The sequence below is a fragment of the Hetaerina americana genome, unplaced genomic scaffold, assembly GCF_022747635.1.
Source record: "Hetaerina americana unplaced genomic scaffold, ioHetAmer1.1.p SCAF_5, whole genome shotgun sequence".
Taxonomy (NCBI): domain Eukaryota; kingdom Metazoa; phylum Arthropoda; class Insecta; order Odonata; family Calopterygidae; genus Hetaerina; species Hetaerina americana.
This window is the reverse complement of record NW_027287095.1, coordinates 45,467,432-45,486,304: the sequence shown is the minus strand read 5'-3', so window position 1 is coordinate 45,486,304 and position 18,873 is coordinate 45,467,432. Positions and strand designations below refer to the sequence as shown.

At 36.3% G+C, this 18,873-nt stretch overlaps 1 protein-coding gene across 1 annotated transcript; it reads right to left on the bottom strand.

Annotated features, from left to right (window-relative positions):
* Window positions 1–1,525: 1,525 nt before the first annotated feature.
* On the bottom strand, window positions 1,526–12,591 carry LOC139693653 (succinate dehydrogenase [ubiquinone] iron-sulfur subunit, mitochondrial-like). The gene is made up of 6 exons (XM_071591892.1): window positions 12,506–12,591; window positions 12,290–12,433; window positions 8,177–8,372; window positions 8,006–8,107; window positions 1,746–1,868; window positions 1,526–1,612 (listed from the first exon to the last, which is right to left on the bottom strand). Exons 1-6 carry the CDS (start codon window positions 12,589–12,591, stop codon window positions 1,526–1,528), a joined length of 738 nt encoding a protein of 245 aa, XP_071447993.1.
* Between the last annotated feature and the right edge of the window lie 6,282 nt (window positions 12,592–18,873).

Here is an 18,873-nt window from a genome sequence, read left to right as displayed (position 1 = left end):
TTTTCCTTGCTCGAATAACCGCCTTGGTCCTGACAGTCGGGGTCGTAATTACTGCATGCAGAAACCTCTGAGGTAAACAATATTTATCAACCTGCGGCAATCGCGTCGCTCAAATTTAGGGGTGTTGTGACCGTAAAAATCTCTGTTTCTTTTATTCGGTTAGGCACATTCGCGTTATCAGTTTCATTTTTGCGGACAAATATTGGGCGACAAAATGTCCCGTGCGTGTTACTAAATAAAATATAGGAAGTAATATGATCCTATGGGTTAGAAAAATCTGAAGGAAGTGGACCCCGGTCTCAAAATGACCTAAATTAATGGTGCTTAAACGATATCTGGCCCCGGGAGTCAGTTAAACTGCTTTGTGAAAGGCTGTCGATGTAACTTACTCATATTCTTGAGGTACATCATGTTATTCAGGGAGTTTATAACGCAATTAAATTAGGTATATTGATCATTGTCTAAGTTAAAGGAAAGAAAAGGATACAACTATTATTATTATTAGGTAATCTACCGGTTAAGGTAGGTTTTTGGATGAACACAGCTACTAAATAAATATTTTGTGACTCCTAACAAAACTCAAAATCCAGCATCCTACTCTATATTAGATCCCTCTTCATCTCCGAGTTGAATACAACTACATTTTGTGATCTGCGACTTCGATTAACGGGTATTTATACGTTAAAGTCACTCCTAAGCATCTGGTTTATCATACTTTAAGTAATTGTTGCATTAGCATCAAAATATTTCCATTATCCCTTTTGCATTTTTTTATTTCGAACAAAACTTAAGAAAACTCCCTCATTACCCTTTGCCAGCTCCTAATATGGTTTCTATTGGTTATGTGACTACGAGAAAGGTTTATTTGCTCACTGACTCTACAAGACTTATTTTCTTTAATGCTCTCAACTCTCGAAAATAAAAGTCTTGAGGAAATGCAGAGACCCATGATAAATTTTAGTTTTGATTAACTTCAAAAATAATTCTTTGATACAGCTCAACTTTGGTAAGAAACATCAAGCGCACTCAAAGCTCTTGCAGTTGTCAATTATTCATTATAACATTCTGGAAAACCACTCTCATCTGCCATTTTTCCATGAATGTACAGAGCAAGGGAAACTTTCAAAAGTGGCCTATTAAATATGATGTTACATTAGGATTGTCACTAAAAGATACTTTGATCATCCAGTGATAGTCTGGATTTATGGCCAAGGTTCTTCTTGAGAGATACAGGAAACTGAAGAGTTGCACTGGTCAATAGTGCTCTAGTGCCACCACAGTTTAAACCATCCTAGGGTGGTGTCACTTTTTGATCCAGGGCAGGTATAGTTGGGCAGAAGTTATGCGGGCTAGAAGTTCAGTAATGTGTTGATGAACTTAAATCATAGTAACAGTCAGCTTAAATCATGTCTTTCCTGCCCAATTGAATTTTTGGTTGCAGCAAATTAAAATATTTTGGTCATTTGCATTAACATGCACTCTTATTGCCCACAAATTTGTACATAGACAGCAAAAAATAATAATTTTAATTGTTCATATCAGGTGCCTTTTTCTTACTCATTCCTGCCAAAAGTTTCTTCAGTTCTGCAATAGCTTTGCCAGGATTGAGGCCCTGTTTAAGGTGAAATATTAAAAATGTGCATTACTAAATATCCTTACACTTACATATTATTACTATATTCTGTTACAGTATACTTGGGTATACTTCCAAGAGGAAAAATGAGATTTTTTCATTTCCTTGTTACCTTTGGGCAGGTTTTTGTGCAGTTCAATATTAAATGACATCGAAAGACAGAATATGGATCTCTCAACTTAGCTAGGCGCTCAGTGGCTGCTTCATCTCTTGAGTCTATTATCCATCGATAAGCCTAAATTAACAGTTTCAGAATAAAATCATAAGAAATATATTTGAAATGTGAGATCATTCAGACGAGTGGACATCCCCAACTAAACATGAGTTTTCTGTGTTGTACAAAACCAATTGAATTTCTTCATTTATGGGGGCTTGTACCGTGTTAGCTCCTCCCTTATTAATCTACCCAATGTAATGAAGATTTTGGTGGACATTACTTGCATTTTCTCAGGCAGACACAATTGTTGAAAAATTGGTAATCAAATTTCTTTGTCCTGTGGCTGAAAATTATGATTCTATTTATGGGTAAAATGACAAATATAATTACTCTAGTTCAGGTGATATGCCAATAGCAAATAAATTTAACATGAAATATATTCTTTTAAATAAAAATTGAAAAAGATTGCTTTAATTTTAAAGTGAACAAATATGGAAAAAGTAAATCTTTCTTCAGGAATGACCCAAATAATTTTTTTACACATATTACTAAAATTGAAAATATGGACATTTATCAAATGAAATGTTAATAACAAATTTCAAATCTAAGGTGAAGTAAGCCAATGGCGATCTCTTAGCTGAAATGGCAAATGAAAAACACCCACACTTTTATTAGATGGATGGGCACAAAAATATTTTGGTTGCTGAATGGAAATGTACATTTGCTATTTAGTTCATGCAGAAGGAAAAACCATATTTTTAAAGTTTAAAAAAATATATAGTTTCAATTTATAGCCGCATTTAAGCCTTTAAAATTCTTTATCTCACTTGCTCCACAAGTGCTCAAACCACTATAAAATTCATACTGTCTTTTAAATCAATTCAATTCAATTCAATTTATTTCTTCACCATAGGCATAGAATTATGCATGGCTTTGTCAATACATGTTTTACACTTCATATCAATAAAAGACGTTATGCAAAATATTAAAACAATATGAAAAATACAAATACATACAATTTACAATTTTCTTGGGATTAACACATTCCAATTATACATTTAAAATGGTATGCATTAGAAAATCATCTACACTATAGAATAATTTACATGAAAGTAGTTTTTTCACGGCACACTTGAATTTAAAGGAACTTTTGATATTTTTAATATAAGCAGGCAATTTATTGTACATAAGTATTCCCTGATGATCTATCCCTTTAATCGTTTTATTTACTCTGTGCTGACTTACATGGAATGCATTTTGGCTTCTCGTATTATGACTATGAAGGTCACAATTTTTAATAAACATGTCTTGATTTTTGTTAATAAGAGACACTGTTTCAAGAATGTACATACAAGGAAGAGGTAAGATTTCTAGTTTTTCAAAAATAGGTTTACTGGGAGCTCTATTATTAGAATTAGTTATTATGCGAATAATCTTTTTTTGCATTTTAAATAATTTTGGAAGGAAGATAGAGGAGCCCCAAAAGGGAATACCATAATTGAGAAGTGACTGCACATAGCCAAAATATATAGTTCTCAATGCCTTAATGCAAATGATTTCCTTGAGTACACGGAATGCATAACAGATTTGTGCCAGTTTTTGAGTTAATTTATTAATATGTTCCTCCCATGAAAGATTAGAGTCAATCCAAATACCTAAAAACGTTGTTACCTTTAGTTCTTTTATGGGGCAACCGTTAATTATTGGATTATAATTTATTAACTTCTTCTTGAGGTTGAAATTTAAATAATGTGTTTTACTAACAGTCCCTGTTTTTGGTAAAATTTTTGAAGCTATTATGAAAGATCAAATATGTAATTTTTTTGAGTTAAATAATCTCTTTTCCAAATCCCAGTACGGCTTTCGATCTGGGAAATCTACAATTTTGGCAGTAGAGTCCATAGTTAATTATGTCATTAATGCATTTGAAGAAAAGGAATCAGTCTCAGTGACACTATGTGATCTTAGTAAGGCCTTCGACTGTGTTAATCATTCAATATTACTAACAAAGCTAGAATATTATGGTATTAAGGGAGTTGCACTGAAACTAATGAAGTCATATTTGGATGATCGCCACCAATTGGTTGAACTTGATGGCTGTCAGTCTGCAGCTCTTAAAGTAAAATGTGGTGTACCACAGGGCTCTGTGCTTGGCCCAGTACTTTTCATTATCATGATTAATGATTTGCCCTGTAATATGAAACCTAGATCTGTTTTATATGCTGATGACACTACTTTTGTGCAAAAGTGTCAACATCCAGAAGATGCAAAGTTACGATCTAGCGCTACCCAAAAACAGGCTAAGGAATGGTTTGATGTTAATCATTTACAATTAAATACTAACAAAACTCAGCATATTGTGTGCAGTCTTAAATCAAAAACAACTGATATTGAAACTGCTAAAATACTAGGAATTTATATTGATACAAAACTTAATTGGGAGACTCACATCAGTCAGACCTGTAATAAACTTAGTAAAGCTGTTTATATGTTAAGAAAGCTCAACTTTATCATTTCAAATGAGTATCGTTTAACACTTTACCATGCCTTCTTTCAATGTCATTTGAATTATGGTGTTGAGTTATGGGGTCATTCCCCTCATGTTAAACAAATTTTGCTACTGCAAAAGAGAGCTATTCGCTCTCTTGCTAATATACCACCACGTGATTCCTGCAAACCTTTTTTTATTAGGTATAGAATCATGACTGTATTTTGTTTGTATATCTTTAAGGCTCTGATACATGTGAAAGTTAATCTAGAAACTTACCAATTAAGGTCCAACCTCCATAACTATTCCACAAGAGGTAAATCGAATCTAAATACTACTTATTGTAGATTGTCATCAACTTACAACACATTTCACAATATGAACATACGACTGTATAACTATCTGCCTACTCAGTTGAAATCAGATGGTATCCAGAGTTTCAAGAATAGGGTATATACCTGGTTACTTGCTCACCCACTTTACTCATTGGATGAATTCTTTTGTGACAATCTTCATCACATTTAAGAACTTATGTTTATATATTAAGTAATATTATGATTGACGACATTTAATATGGTTGTACCATTTTTAAAATGAATAAAGTATTATTATTATTATTATTATTTAAAGATAGCTTATTGTCAGTGAGCCAGTTCATCAAATTGTGTGTAGTTTCTGTTACCTCGTTCATTAACTGAATGGGATTATGGTTATTAAAAATTAAGTTAGTATCATCAGCAAATAGTATTGTATTGGAGAGTGGTAAATTTGCAGGTAAATCATTTATGAAGACTAAAAATAGTAGTGGTCCAAGAATGGAGCCCTGCGGAACTCCACAAATAACAGAAGTTGTACTTGATACAGATGAATTCATTTCAATATATTGTGACCTATCAGTTAAATAAGATTTAAACCAGTCCTTTGCATTGCCTCTTATACCATCTGTTTCTAATTTTTTCAAAAGAATTCCATGGTTAACTGTATCAAAAGCTTTTTTTAAATCAATAAAAAGCCCTGCAACATGACTATTACTATCTAAGGCATTCCATATATTCCTTGTAAATGAGAAAAGGGCATCATTAATGGACTTATTCCTTCTGAAGCCAAATTGATGATTGTCAATGACAGAGGATTTATCGAAAAAGGAAATCAATCTCAGATACATGGCCTTCTCCAAAATTTTGGAGAAACCTGAAAGTAAGGAAATTGGTCTATAATTCTCAATGTTTTCCTTCTCTCCTTTTTTAAACAGAGCTTTAATTTTTGCAACTTTAAATTTGGAGGGAAATTGACCAGCACTTAGGGAAAGATTACAAATTTCAGTCAGTGGTTCAGCAATAAAGGTGGCACAACTTTTTATAACAGCATCAGGTATACCATCAGGGCCACATGAATATTTATTATTTAACTGATTGATTATCCTCAATATTTCATTTTTAGTAACAGGTTCTAGATATATAGAGGAGGAATTGATGACCATTTTAGAAGTACCTGTGTTAGTGGGTGACTGATTGGGAGTTTGATCGACACCTACTTGGGCAAAGTAATCATTGAAAATATCTAAAATTTTTTGGACACTTGTTATTGTTGTGCCATTATAACATATTTTAGATATTGTATTGCTATTAATTTTATTTTTCCCTGTTTCCTGTTTCACTACTTTCCAGATAGTCTTAGATTTATTAGATGATGTTGTTATCAATGAGCTGATATACAGCTTTTTTGCTAGAGTAATGGTAGTTCTCAAAATTTTACAATAACTTTTGTAGTATTTTATTAACTCTGGATCATTAGAATCAATACATTGCTTATACAATGCTCTTTTCTATTACAAGAAATAATTATTCCTCTTGTTAACCAAGGACTATTTTCAGGTTTACTTTTATTATGCTTGACAATTTTTTTAAGGGGAAATGCTAAATCATGGTAATAAGTAATGATATTGATAAAGCTGTCAACTTTAGTATCAAGGTCAGTAGGGTAATTAATATCCTCCCATGTTTCTTTTGACAATAATGTATTAAAATATTGAAGACTATAAGGATCATATGTTCTTTTATAGACAATTTCTGCATTTAACTTTTTATGGTGTCCATCGTCATATGATAGGGATAAGAGAATTGCTTTGTGATCAGAAAGTCCTGTACAAATAACTTCAGAGGACTTTTCATAAAAGTCATTCCCAATTATGAATTGATCAAGACATGAGTTGATCCTTGTTGGGTCTTTAATCGTTTCTGTCATATCATGAGAGCACAGAATAGCAAGTAAATCACGTTTAATGTAGGAATTTTTCAAGAAATCTATATTAAAATCACCACATATTAAAACTGGTTTCTTTTTGTTTTTAAGTAACCCAATAAGAGTATCTAATTTATTTAAGAATACATCTTCAAGGCCGCTTGGAGATCTATAGAAACAAACTATAAAAATACTACCATTGGGAAGATAGATTTCAACGACAGAATGCTCAAAGTTTTTTTCCTCATTTAGAAATGAAGTAAAGGATTGTGTTTTGGCTTTAATATTATTTCTGACAAAAATAGCTGTACCTCCATTTTTGCAATGTGTTCTGCAATAAAGACTAACTAGATTGTAATTGGCTAGACAAAAATGCTCACTTTCTGTCTTAGATAACCAGTGTTCAGATAAGCATAGCACATCAATATTGGTTTCTAATGTGGATAAGATTGCTTCCAATTCAAATACCTTATTTCTAACACATTGAATATTTTGATGGAGTACATTGAGCTTCTTGTTTAGTCAAATAGACGCAGAGTTTGATTCAGGTCTAGCGCCAACACATGCAGAGTAGGAGCTTGCAATAGGTATTACTTCTGTCAAAACCTTAATTATTTCATTGGAAACACTAACAAGTACCAATGAAGTACCCTTTTCTTTAAAAGGTCTGAACTCTATTGCCTAATTTGAGCTCTACTCGCTGTAAGATGTTGCCATAGCCAAATTGTTGGGGCTATCCATTGATATGAATATTCAGAGTGGGAGGTGTGAGAAGAACGGTGTTAGCTAATATTTTATAGAATATTGTTATCTTTAAAAATGTGTAAGCATGTGTAGGAATTTGAAATCAAGTAAATATAAGAAAGTAGGTCAAATATCAATCTCAAATTTTGATGAAAAAAACATCCCTAAATAAAAATGAGTAATATTCATCCATACGAATGATCTACCTGTAAGATATCTTATAGGTAGATAACTAGATTTTTGAAACAAGCAATTGAAAAGATTTTTTTCGCTATTAAAGTTGATGGTAATTCATTTGCAGGGATTAGGAAAGCCTTCCTGTCAGAAATAACTCTCAGTGCATCAGCTTTACTTAATATATCATATTTTGAATGTGCTATTGAGTAAAAATTATCATTAAACAAGGAAATCATTGTGAGATATTTAATATCCTCTCAAAGAATCAACTGATATAGTAATAATTTTATATTTTATCCTAATTTTTCCAAAAATAGTATATGTATAATGTATTTTGACTGACACAAATTTAGGAGATTATCTAACAACAATCAAATAGCACACTTTTACATTTGCCTGTGGTTGTAAAAATGAAATATTATGTGTGTTAAGGCACAAAAAATGTAAAAACGACATAACAGCTCTGAGTCTTCAGAGGTAGAAGAACTTTGCAGGAGATATACCTACAGTGTTAGGGCATCAGGATATACTTCCTATTTACCCATCAAAGAAAATGTATACATACCTGCATGAGTACTGCTGGCCCCAAATACTTATCTCCATTCCACCAATAAGAAGGGCATGAGGTACTACAGCAAGCGCATAATATGCATTCATACAAACCATCCTAAGGAAAGAAGTGGATTTTAATGATACCTTTAATAATATTAATTTAGCAATGAATAACTTTACATACCAGTTGCTTGTGATCTTTAATGCTTTGGAGAAGCTGCTCTGATCCAACTGATTTCTCATTCTTTCTCTGAAGCCATGGTTGTATTGATTTGTATTGAGAAAAGAAACCTTGCATATCAGTGACAAGATCCTTGATTACATACATGTGAGGCAGAGGATAAATCTTCAGTGGTTTTTTCAAGTTACCACCTATGCTCCTGAAACATAAAATATTTAGGTTTGGTAAATGAAAACTGAATTTCTATATATCTATGGTAGTATGAGGCAAGAGAGGCATGCAATAGACATCTAGGTGGGAAATATCTAACCCAAACATCATTACTCAAATTCAAAACCTTCGAATTCAAAAAATCATTCGTCTACAACAGAATTCAAACCCAAATCCTTTGACTTCTGTTCAAGTGCTTTCACCAATTAAGCTACCAAGGTGTCCTACTACATAAACTGTGGTCCTAAGGACTACAAACAAACAAGATGTTCAAATTAATTATCATTTGCATACACATCAGCAGATGACTCCACTAAAGTTACTAGTATGGGATTTCATGCAGTTTCTTTAAAAAAGATAAGTTAATTATAAACAATTCTGAATACAAAGCTAATGGCACATCAAATGACTTACCTGACTGGTTTTCTCCCTACCAACTCACCCCATGACTGTCCCAATTAATCAACTTGTGAAAAGGCCCTGCAGAAATTATGGATTTATGTAGACGGGTCGGCTTTGTGATGGATGTATGAAGGTAGTTCCTATAGCTTAAGTTCACAAAATAATGAAAAAAAAATTGCTGTCTATGGTGTAGTGTATTCTGTGGTTGATATACCTAAAATATGCCTGTGAGTTGCCTTAACTGGTGGTTTGTGTTACTTCTGAAATTTCTGGAATGCAATGTGATTCTTGTAATGCTGTTCTTTATGGCGGTTCATTTGTTGATGTAGTGGTTCATTTGTTTGTGCAATTCAGGGGTGTGCCGAGAAGTGTTCCCCCCGGCAGTTTAGGCATTTGGACTTAATTAGCCAATTTACCACAGACATCAGGCATGTAGCAGGTAAAGATAATATCGTAGTGGACACCATGTCCCGCATTCAAAGCATTTCTGCCTCCATAGATTACTCTGCACTAGCTACCTCTCAGGAGTCTGATCACGACCTTGTCAATTCTCTTCAGAATTCCTGATTAATTTTGAAGAAAGTTGTTTTTCCTGGTTCATCACATCCTCTGTTATGTGATATGTCCACATCCTCAGCCAGGCCAGTAGTCACCGAGCCTTTCCGAAAACAGGTATTCCTCAGCATGCATGGATTATCACACCCTGGCATTCGACAAACAACCCGCCTAGTAGCTGCGCCTTCCATGAGGAGAGACTGCCGCGTGTGGGCACGCTCATGTTTACAATGCCAGAGGAACAAAATCATGAGACATGTTTCGTCCCCCATTGGTGCTTTTCCCATTGCCAGGGCCAAATTTATGCATATTCACATAGATTTTGTTGGGCCTCTACCATGCAGCCATGGTTTTCGCTACATTATGACATGTATTGACCGCTTCAGCCGGTGGCCTGAAGCTTTCCCAATTCAAGACATCACTGCAGAAACTGCTGCCAGGACCCTTTTCCGGGAGTGGATTTCACGTTTTGGAACTCCCGTTCGCATCACCACAGACCAGGGGCAGCAATTTCAAAGTAACTTGTTCCGGCAGCTAATGCAGTTGACGGGGGCAAAGCACCTGCAGACATCAGCCTATCACCCTGCAGCCAATGGGATGGTGGAATGCCTTCACCGCCAGTTGAAGGCAGCTATCCGTTGCCACGGTGGTAGCCAATGGACCGATGTCCTGCCCGTGGTTCTCATGGGTCTGAGGTTCACATTTAAAGAAGATATTCAGGCAATGCCTGCAGAGGTCATTTATGGCCAAACACTTCGGCTTCCTGGAGAATTCTTTTCCCCTTACACTAGTGCCATTGCTGCTACTGCAGATTATGTCACCACCCTGCGGCAGGGCCTTCGCCGACTCCAGCCACAGCAAGTCTCTCGACACGGAGCCCGCAACATTTTCATGTTTAAAGATCTGGAAACTGTTTCCCATGTATTTTTGAGAAATGATAGGCTCCATCCATCGTTGGATCCTCCTTATGATGGGCCATTTCCAGTGATCCAGTGTGGTCCCAAGACATTCAAGCTGAAAATCCAGGGTAGAGAGGTATCTGTGGCAATTGACCGCGTCAAACCAGCGTATGTTGTTAATGATGACGTATCTTGTGCCCAGTTGAAATGCTATTATTGTTGATAAAACACGCAGCGGACGTCGGATCACTGCCACAGACGATAAACATCGCAAACTCGTCGAAGATTTGATTAAAAATCGTCGGCGAATCACTAAAAAGCGTATCGCAAACCATATTTGTATATCCAAGGAAGGTGTCCGCTTCATTATTGAATAATTGGGATACCGTAAAATCTGTGCACAATAAGTACCACGTCGTCTCACATACGAGAACAAACAGCGTCGATTGGAATGCTGTGAGCAACTTTTGCAGCGCTACTGTGACGAAGGAGACGACTTTCTTTTGAATATTGTGACAGGAGACGAGTCATGGGTCCACCATTACGACCCGGAAGAGAAAAGACTGAGCGCTTGTTTTGTCGAAAATATCGACATCCGTCTTTTCCTCGGGAGAAAAAGTCCAAAAGATCCGCAAAAAAACTTCTTTTGACTGTGTTTTGAGATGCTCACCGAGTTTATGTGACCGATTTTCTGGAACGAGGGGCAACGGTAAATGCTTCTTTGTATATACAGACTCTAAACCACCTCCGACGTTTGTCGTGCTAAAGGCAGTTTGGCGCTAACAATCTTGCAACATGACAACGCTCGTCCACACAACTCGCGCGCAACTGGAGAGGCTCTACTAAACCTGAAAATTGAACCGACTCCACACCCTCCTTATTCCCTCGATCTTGCGCTGTGCCTGTTTTATTTTTTTCTTCAACTCATAAGAGACCTCGGACAATGGGGTGAAGGCAGCTGTCAAGTCCTGGATTCGAGAAGAGTCGGAAGAGTTTTTCAGTGACGGAATGAAAATACTTGTTACACGTTAGGAGAAATGCGTTAGCCTTAACGGTGACTATGTTGAAAAATAAATATATGATTTTGAAAATTAAGAATTGTACTTTAATGTACTTTATGCCCGATCTTGCTATTTATTTGTGTACGCGCTCCACAAGCATGTGTGCATTACTTTTCAGCTTACCTTAGTATTTTAGCTCCCGCATACCCTTTATAGGAACATTTGTGAATTTCAGTTACTCAAATGTTCCGAATATAGGTGTGATTTGCCAGACCAGATTGGGATATAAATCCAAGTCTATGTGTATAGATATATCATTTTGGCAAATATTAAATTAATTAATTAATTAATATAAATAAATCAGCTGTTTATATTAGAAGTCCTTATGGCCAAACAATAAAAAATTGATAGTAATCCTCGTCCATGCATGATATCAGGATATTGCTTAGGTCCATGTGCAATAAACCCTATAGAGCCCACTGCAGAACTCTCTTTCAAGGCCTTGGCATCTTAACAGTCCCTAGTGTTTTTATTTATAATTCGATAATTTTTGTAAAAAAGAACATGCATCTATTCCCATCAAATAATAGCACACACGCCTATGGGACTAGGACAAGAAATCATCTGTGTGTAGTGACTGCTTGCATGACAATGATGTCCAAGGGACCTCGTTCTCTGTGCATCTAAATATTCAACAAGCTTCCCATTAGTTTAAAAAATGAGAAATCACTCTCTATTTTTAAAAATAAGTTATTTATGTACTTAAATGAAAAATGTTTTTACAGTGTGAACGACTACTTCAATTCTGGGTAATTCTGAATTTTATATTGTGTAAATCCTTAACTATGTGTGTAGGTGTAATTTTATTTTATTTTTCTTTTCTCTGGCTAGTAATCCAGTTACTGTACTTCTTGACGTACCCTATACGATTACATAATTGTATGATATTCTGTACCATACTATGTACTTGTCAATTGGGGAAATAAAATTATTATTATAAAAATTAAATGATTTTAAACAGTAAAATTTGCGCAAAAACATCAACTTACGTGATACAGGCTAATGTATTCACTCCGCCAATGTTCATTGCACAAGAACCACATATACCCTCACGACAAGATTTTCTGAATGTCAAAGATGAATCCATTTCATCCTTTATTTTGATCAATGCATCGAGAACCATACCACCACACCTTTAAAAAATTGAAATTAGTACTTGGCCTATGCTTTTCACGAAAAGCACATTTACACAAATATTGGCGTACTCATTTAAATTAACATTGTACTCCCTCATTTGAGGCTTATCAGAGGGGATTTCTGGGTTCCATCGATAAATTTTAAACTTCTTCATTCTGGGTTTATCTTTCCAAGACCTAACAACAGCAGACGTTTTTCGCAGCTACAATGGAAAAATTAGGTACACACATCATTAATGTTTTTTTAACCAAAAGTGTCTTTATAATACCATGTCTCAACCACATTTAGCATTATGCAGGTGACTGTGAAAATAATTAAAGTGATCAGCAATAATTATGTGATTTTCTCATCTCATCTAAAAATACATCCATTGGGCTTAGTAATAAAAACTTTCTTGCCATTATGAAAATGAATTCTTTTGAATGAATATAAATGGAAATTAAATCAAATAATAACTTGTATTGCGAGCCGCAATAATCATAATAATCGCAACCTTGGCGACGATCCACTTGTTTATAAACTACAAGTAACAATTATAATCAAATAAGATGCATCATGATCGTCGAATATTAAGAAGCAAGCATTATCTACATGCCACAAACGATGTGCCATATGTCGCTCCATTCCGTAGAGCTGTTCCTCTCATTCATTCAGGTAGGTATTCAATCTAATCCGCATTATAAATCGTTAGCTAATGCTGTGCAATGGCTTATCTTTTATGGTATTTCTGTCACTATAACAGTACGTTTTTCACGAAAAACACAGGGATCGGCAATATTTACTAACAAAGGAAAGTATACGATGTTCTAAGACATTACCATTTTCCTATTTAGGTATTTATTCCGAAACATGGGCAAGCAAATGAATCAGCACGGTACCACCATTTTCCATTTAATTGTATTGAAATTTAGAGCGTGCGCATAAGATAACCACCCATTTGTTTTGCTACTATATTATTATCCTGTGAATTTGCATTTAAATATGCCACCATCAAATTAAAGCAACGCGATACGTTCCAAATCCGAAAGAAGAATATCGATGCAGAAATACACACACAGGGCCTACCCCGAAAACAAGTAGTGATTTTTTCCGGCCTTCCTGGAGTGGGTCAATTTGTGGTGAGAAAGGTGGTGGAAGGTTTTGGGACAGCAATGAGGCCGGTGTCAGTGGAAAATGCACCGTTACTGGGTGCGAAAGGCTGTTAGGATGGACCATTGTTCGAGGGACGCGTCACGATGCCACGTTCCAAGAAGTAAAAATACGGATAAAATTTAGTATTAAGCTAGGAAATTCGTATCGGGAAACCATGACTATGGTTAGTAATGCCCCAAGGAATGTTTTTCCTCTGGCATAAGTAGTTCCGGGAAGGCGGAGAGGAGGTTGATGACGAGGAACGCCCCTGACATTAGTCGACGATAGTGCGGCGAAAATATGCAAAACGTGAGAGACAGGCTCAATTCTGATCGACGCCCGAGTGTCGGAATATTAGCAGAGGGGAGCAATATTTCGAAAAACGCAGTGCATCACATTATTACAGAAGATATAGTCATGGGAAAGTTGTGTGACAAGGTTCTGTTGGTGTGGTCCCAAAGGATCTGTCGGAAGATCAGAAGGCTGAAGGTTCATGTGACAATCTCGCGTGATCTCTTGGACCGACCTCCTGCCCCAATGTGGTAACGCCGGAATTATGTTTGGTCCCAAGAATAAAAAGGAGCTTACAAGGCAAACATTTTAGAATGTTGGATAATTCCAAAGAAATCGTCATGAGGTGCCTGAACGATGTTCCTGTCGACGCCTCCCAGGAGGCGTACGGCGATAGGCAGAGGCTCTGGCATCAGTGTGTCAATGCACTAGGATGTTATGATGAACTCTTTTAGAAAGAAGAAATTTTAGTAATTTTTGCTTTGATCTGAAATATTTTCCCCCATATTTATTCTACTTATATTTAGGACTGACACAGTAGATTGGGATATCTGATTCTAATTTATGGTTTTACATTACGCATAAGAATCTCTAAGATTATGAGTTTCATTCTGCCATCTGTATAGAAATTCAACTCAATGTGTCCACCATAATTTAAAAGTTGTTTGTGCCTCACCAGAACCCGCAGTCCTTCGATCAATTCAATTCAATGTGGTGGCATCGTGGTGGGCACAGAATTCAAAGTTGTGCGCAGAATGTTTTTAGAGTGAATCACAGTGTATCGAAACAAAATGTTGTAAAAAATGATTTGGAAGATATGGGAATAGACAAGGAAAGCAAGGCAATATGCCAGGAGTGATTATATACCAGACTACTTTTGGTAAAAAATTACTTATCCCCCTTAGCACAGTTGGACAAGGTTGTTCTAATCCCTTGTCATTCTTCTGAAAATAAACATCTTAAATCTATCTTCTCTACATATAATCTCTCTAATTTTATTTATATGACCTCTTTTACTGTAGAATGATAGGGCTAATAATAGTTTTCAATATCATCACCAAAGAGACAACCATCCAATTTACATGAGTTTTTACCTGTAATTTAACCTTTGCACTGCGAGTGATTCCCAACCTTGGTCCTCTTTTTATGCTGCTTAGACGTTTCATTCTAAGATTCTAATAATGTTCTTCCAAAAGTATAGATTATTATAAAGAAAAGTTTTTAGGTTATCTAGATGAGAACTTAGAGCGAGATTACTATAACTAAATCAGTAATCAAAGGTCGGTTTGGTAGGTGACGGTAGAGTTCACCCAGTACTAAGCTCGATGGCGTGCGAAATTCACACATCAGGGTAGGGGAGCCAGTTCCTTTCCATATGCCGGTTATGGTTGCCCAGGAAGATCTGGTACCCAAAAAATCACATAGCTTGGGTGGAGCTGCAGGTGCCCAGAGTGCCTAGCCTGGGAATCAAACCCGGGTCCCTCCGGTCAGCAGTCCAACGCTCTACCCCCTGGACTACCGCGACCCACAAATCAGTTACACTGTTATAAATAAACCTTAATATGCACAGGGTTAATGAAATATTAATGATTATTTTTATCAGCTTGCCAAATGAGTCTTCTGTGTCATTTTATACAAAGAGCCCAATCTTTACAGTATGTTGCAGAAATCCTAACTCATTGCTACTTGATATTCTAGTTAATATTGTCTCACGAAGAAGCTTGCGCAAAAGAACAAATTTCTTTCATGGATAACCACTAAATTTGGCATAAACAGCACATCATCACTAATTTGGTGAGTCACTGGGATACATTAGTATGGAAGTGCCTCCATTCACAGGCTAGGTTGGCAAATTTTGACAAGTAAATGCATGAAGCAGTTCTTCACAGATTTTACTAAATAATTTGCATTTTGAACAATCATAGACTAAAATGCGATAAATCTGTAGCCGCAACCCTGAGCAGTTATATGCAAATTTTCATGAACAAGAGTTCCAAACAACATCTTTGGGAGGGGTGATAAGAAGCATGCTTCATTGGTATTCGAAGGCCACACTAAATACGTGGTTAACCTTCATTTCATGTTGAAGGTTTTGCATGGAAAAGTTCATGACTATTTCTGCAGCAACTATGCAATTGTAAATAGTTCTATCATAATGTGAAATAATTTCCTCCCAAAATCATAGACTGCAATAAAACATTTGGGTCATCTAGATTTTTGGGGAGTTAATGGATCTATTACTGCAGCAATCATGCTCATTGCAGATGATCTAAAAACTGTGATTCTTGAATTTTTGAATCTGCCTAAGTCCTGCTTTTATGCATCCATTCTCGCGGTGCAGCAAATAGTGCAGCCAATAAGGAAGCAAGTCACCATCTCAGAAGCTGTCCATCTCTCAACTTGCTGAGTCCACTAAGGTGCCTCAATTGCGGCAGCAACGAAAGTTGACAGATGCTGTCTGTTTCTCTCCCATCAAAACAGCGCACAGAATAACATTATCTAACTGCACAAGGGGGAAAGGTATTTTACACCAAAAGTAGTCTGGTGTGTAATCACCCCCTGCTGCACACCATGCTGGTGGTTTGCAGGATACCATAAAGATGCAAACTTCCTGGAAAAGAAAACTTTTTTCCATTTATAATCCATACCCTTTCACCTTCTCCATCAACCATGTGTTTGTTCTTCCTATGTTTTCATCCTTTCTCCTTATCCTCGCGTAACATGCACAATTCTTCACAGAGTTTTACCCAAAATGCAAAACTATTTTACCTATATAAATTAATGTTTTATGCGATGATGCATTCCACACCAAAAAAGTATGTAAAAGATCATATATGTACGGTTTACCCAAAGAAAATTGTTCATCAGTTGTTTAGGACAGTGAGTCATCATCTTTTCTTCCATCATGGAAGGAACCAACTTATAATGCAAAATTGATTTACTGAAAACAAATAAAATTTAGCCTGCTCACCTGACACTCCAATGGAAACTCGTGGAGTATCTGAATGGTAAACATACAGGGGTTTAATTTACAAATCACTGCTTGCATTGGGACAAAATACGAGTACAGTATGTATTTCATTGGCTTGTGGCCAGGCAATACATTCTCCTTGGCAGTCATATAGGTTTGCTTTAGCATCTTTCTCCAGAAATGCATTTTGTCACAATGAAAAACCTATTGTATCAGGTAACCCTGAGAATCTACAAGCTTCTTGAAGTCACCAATGAAGTTCTCTACTGCATTTGAGATCAAGCTCATAGCTTCACCATGCCTCACAATGCTGTGGATGCTGGTTCTTCTCTTGAGCTCAAACCACCCAGTTTCCCTTACATACATGTACTCCTCCTTCGGCCATTGATGATCCTATGTCTTAACAAGGTCGGTGAAAATCAGTTTCACCATCACAAAAATGTTCTTGTTAATTGAGTCGCCTTGTAATTCCTTTTCGCTCATCCATATGAGTAGCAATCTTTCAACAATCTTGAGAATACACAACCATTGCATAGATATTCTTGTCACTTACATTGAAGCATCTATTTCCTTAATCTTGTCCTTGAGGAAAGCGCAAATCATTGATTTAGACAGACTTCAGGCTGGTAAGGAAAGTTCCATCCCTTAAGAAATTCAACTGCACCCCAGTTTTCATATATATTTTTCAGTAAAAGGCTCCAGTATTAAATTCTTCTGCTAAGAGGTTCATTGCAAGTGACCTTTCAGTCATTTCCAAGAGTAGTAGCTGAAAGAGTCTCAAGGGTCATGCATTTATTCTTTGAAGAAATGCCTATCCAACAGTGTGTTATTAAGAGGTGTGCCTTATCCATGGATAAGCTGTACCTGTGATTTTCAGTGGATTGTTAAAACTAACTATACAGATGCTGGCCATGAACGGGCAGTGATCAAAGGCTGACATAGATTGCAGTTTGGATATTTCATGCTGACTTGTAACAATAGGGTTAATTTAGGGAAAAAGATTTTTTTTTGATTTCATTCTGAATACTTTTGGTGTCACTGGGATCCCAATAAGTCACATCTTTCCGGGGGCTGATGTCTTCAGGTTTCCCCAGAATAGACCACCGGAGTGCACTAAACAGCCATGCTCAGAGTATGTTCCATATTTCACCTATGGATGTTTAGATAGGGTCTTAATCTGGCAGGCTTTGGTCCATCCTAATTAGTTTTTAGGCTAAAAACTAAACTAACAAACTTAAGACTCAATTTTGTCACATAACATACAATATCAAATGCCAAATAAGCTGTGCAAAAATTTCAAAGTGCAAAAATCACTCGCATTGACCATTTGCCAAAGAAGTTGTTTCCATTAAATCCCAAGGAATATGGCTATATGCTCACTACCATCTTCATTTTCCCTTGTTATGCATAATTTAATACCACAACTCAATAAAATAATTACATATATTCCTTACATCTTTTCTTAAAAGTATGCACTCTGTCAGGAAAGGGCTCGAATAGTTTTGCAGGTAAGAGTTTCCAATCAACAATTGTTTTATTTAGAAAAAAAATATTTTTTATTCTTTCTTTGTGCCCGGCATTTTACCTTGAATTATTGGTCATTTCTCCCTATAATATTTGGGTTCCCTGCCTCTTTCCTAAGATCTGCCCAAGCTTTCTCCCCCTTCAGAATGCGGAACATTCTACCAAGTCTGCCTATTTTTCTTCTACTCTGTAGTTTCCCAGCCCATCAGGAGCTGGTGCACCATCCTGTTGAAAGACATATTGTCTCCCTGAGGCCACAGTTACCATCCACGATTTCATGACATTTGCTAAAAATTACAAACTTGCAAAATTTCACTGAAATCAGCACCCAAGCGTTTCCACAAATTAGGCTTCCTCACCGGGTCAACGAAAACTTCCCCAGACTTCTCCGAAGCATTATACTTAGCCACAATATCGTAAACAGTTGATCTGAGGGACCCGAAGAATGGAGCTACTTATTTCACTGGGCAGAAGCCCAGAGTGAACACTTTGATAATAGCAGCTCTTCGATTGTACTCT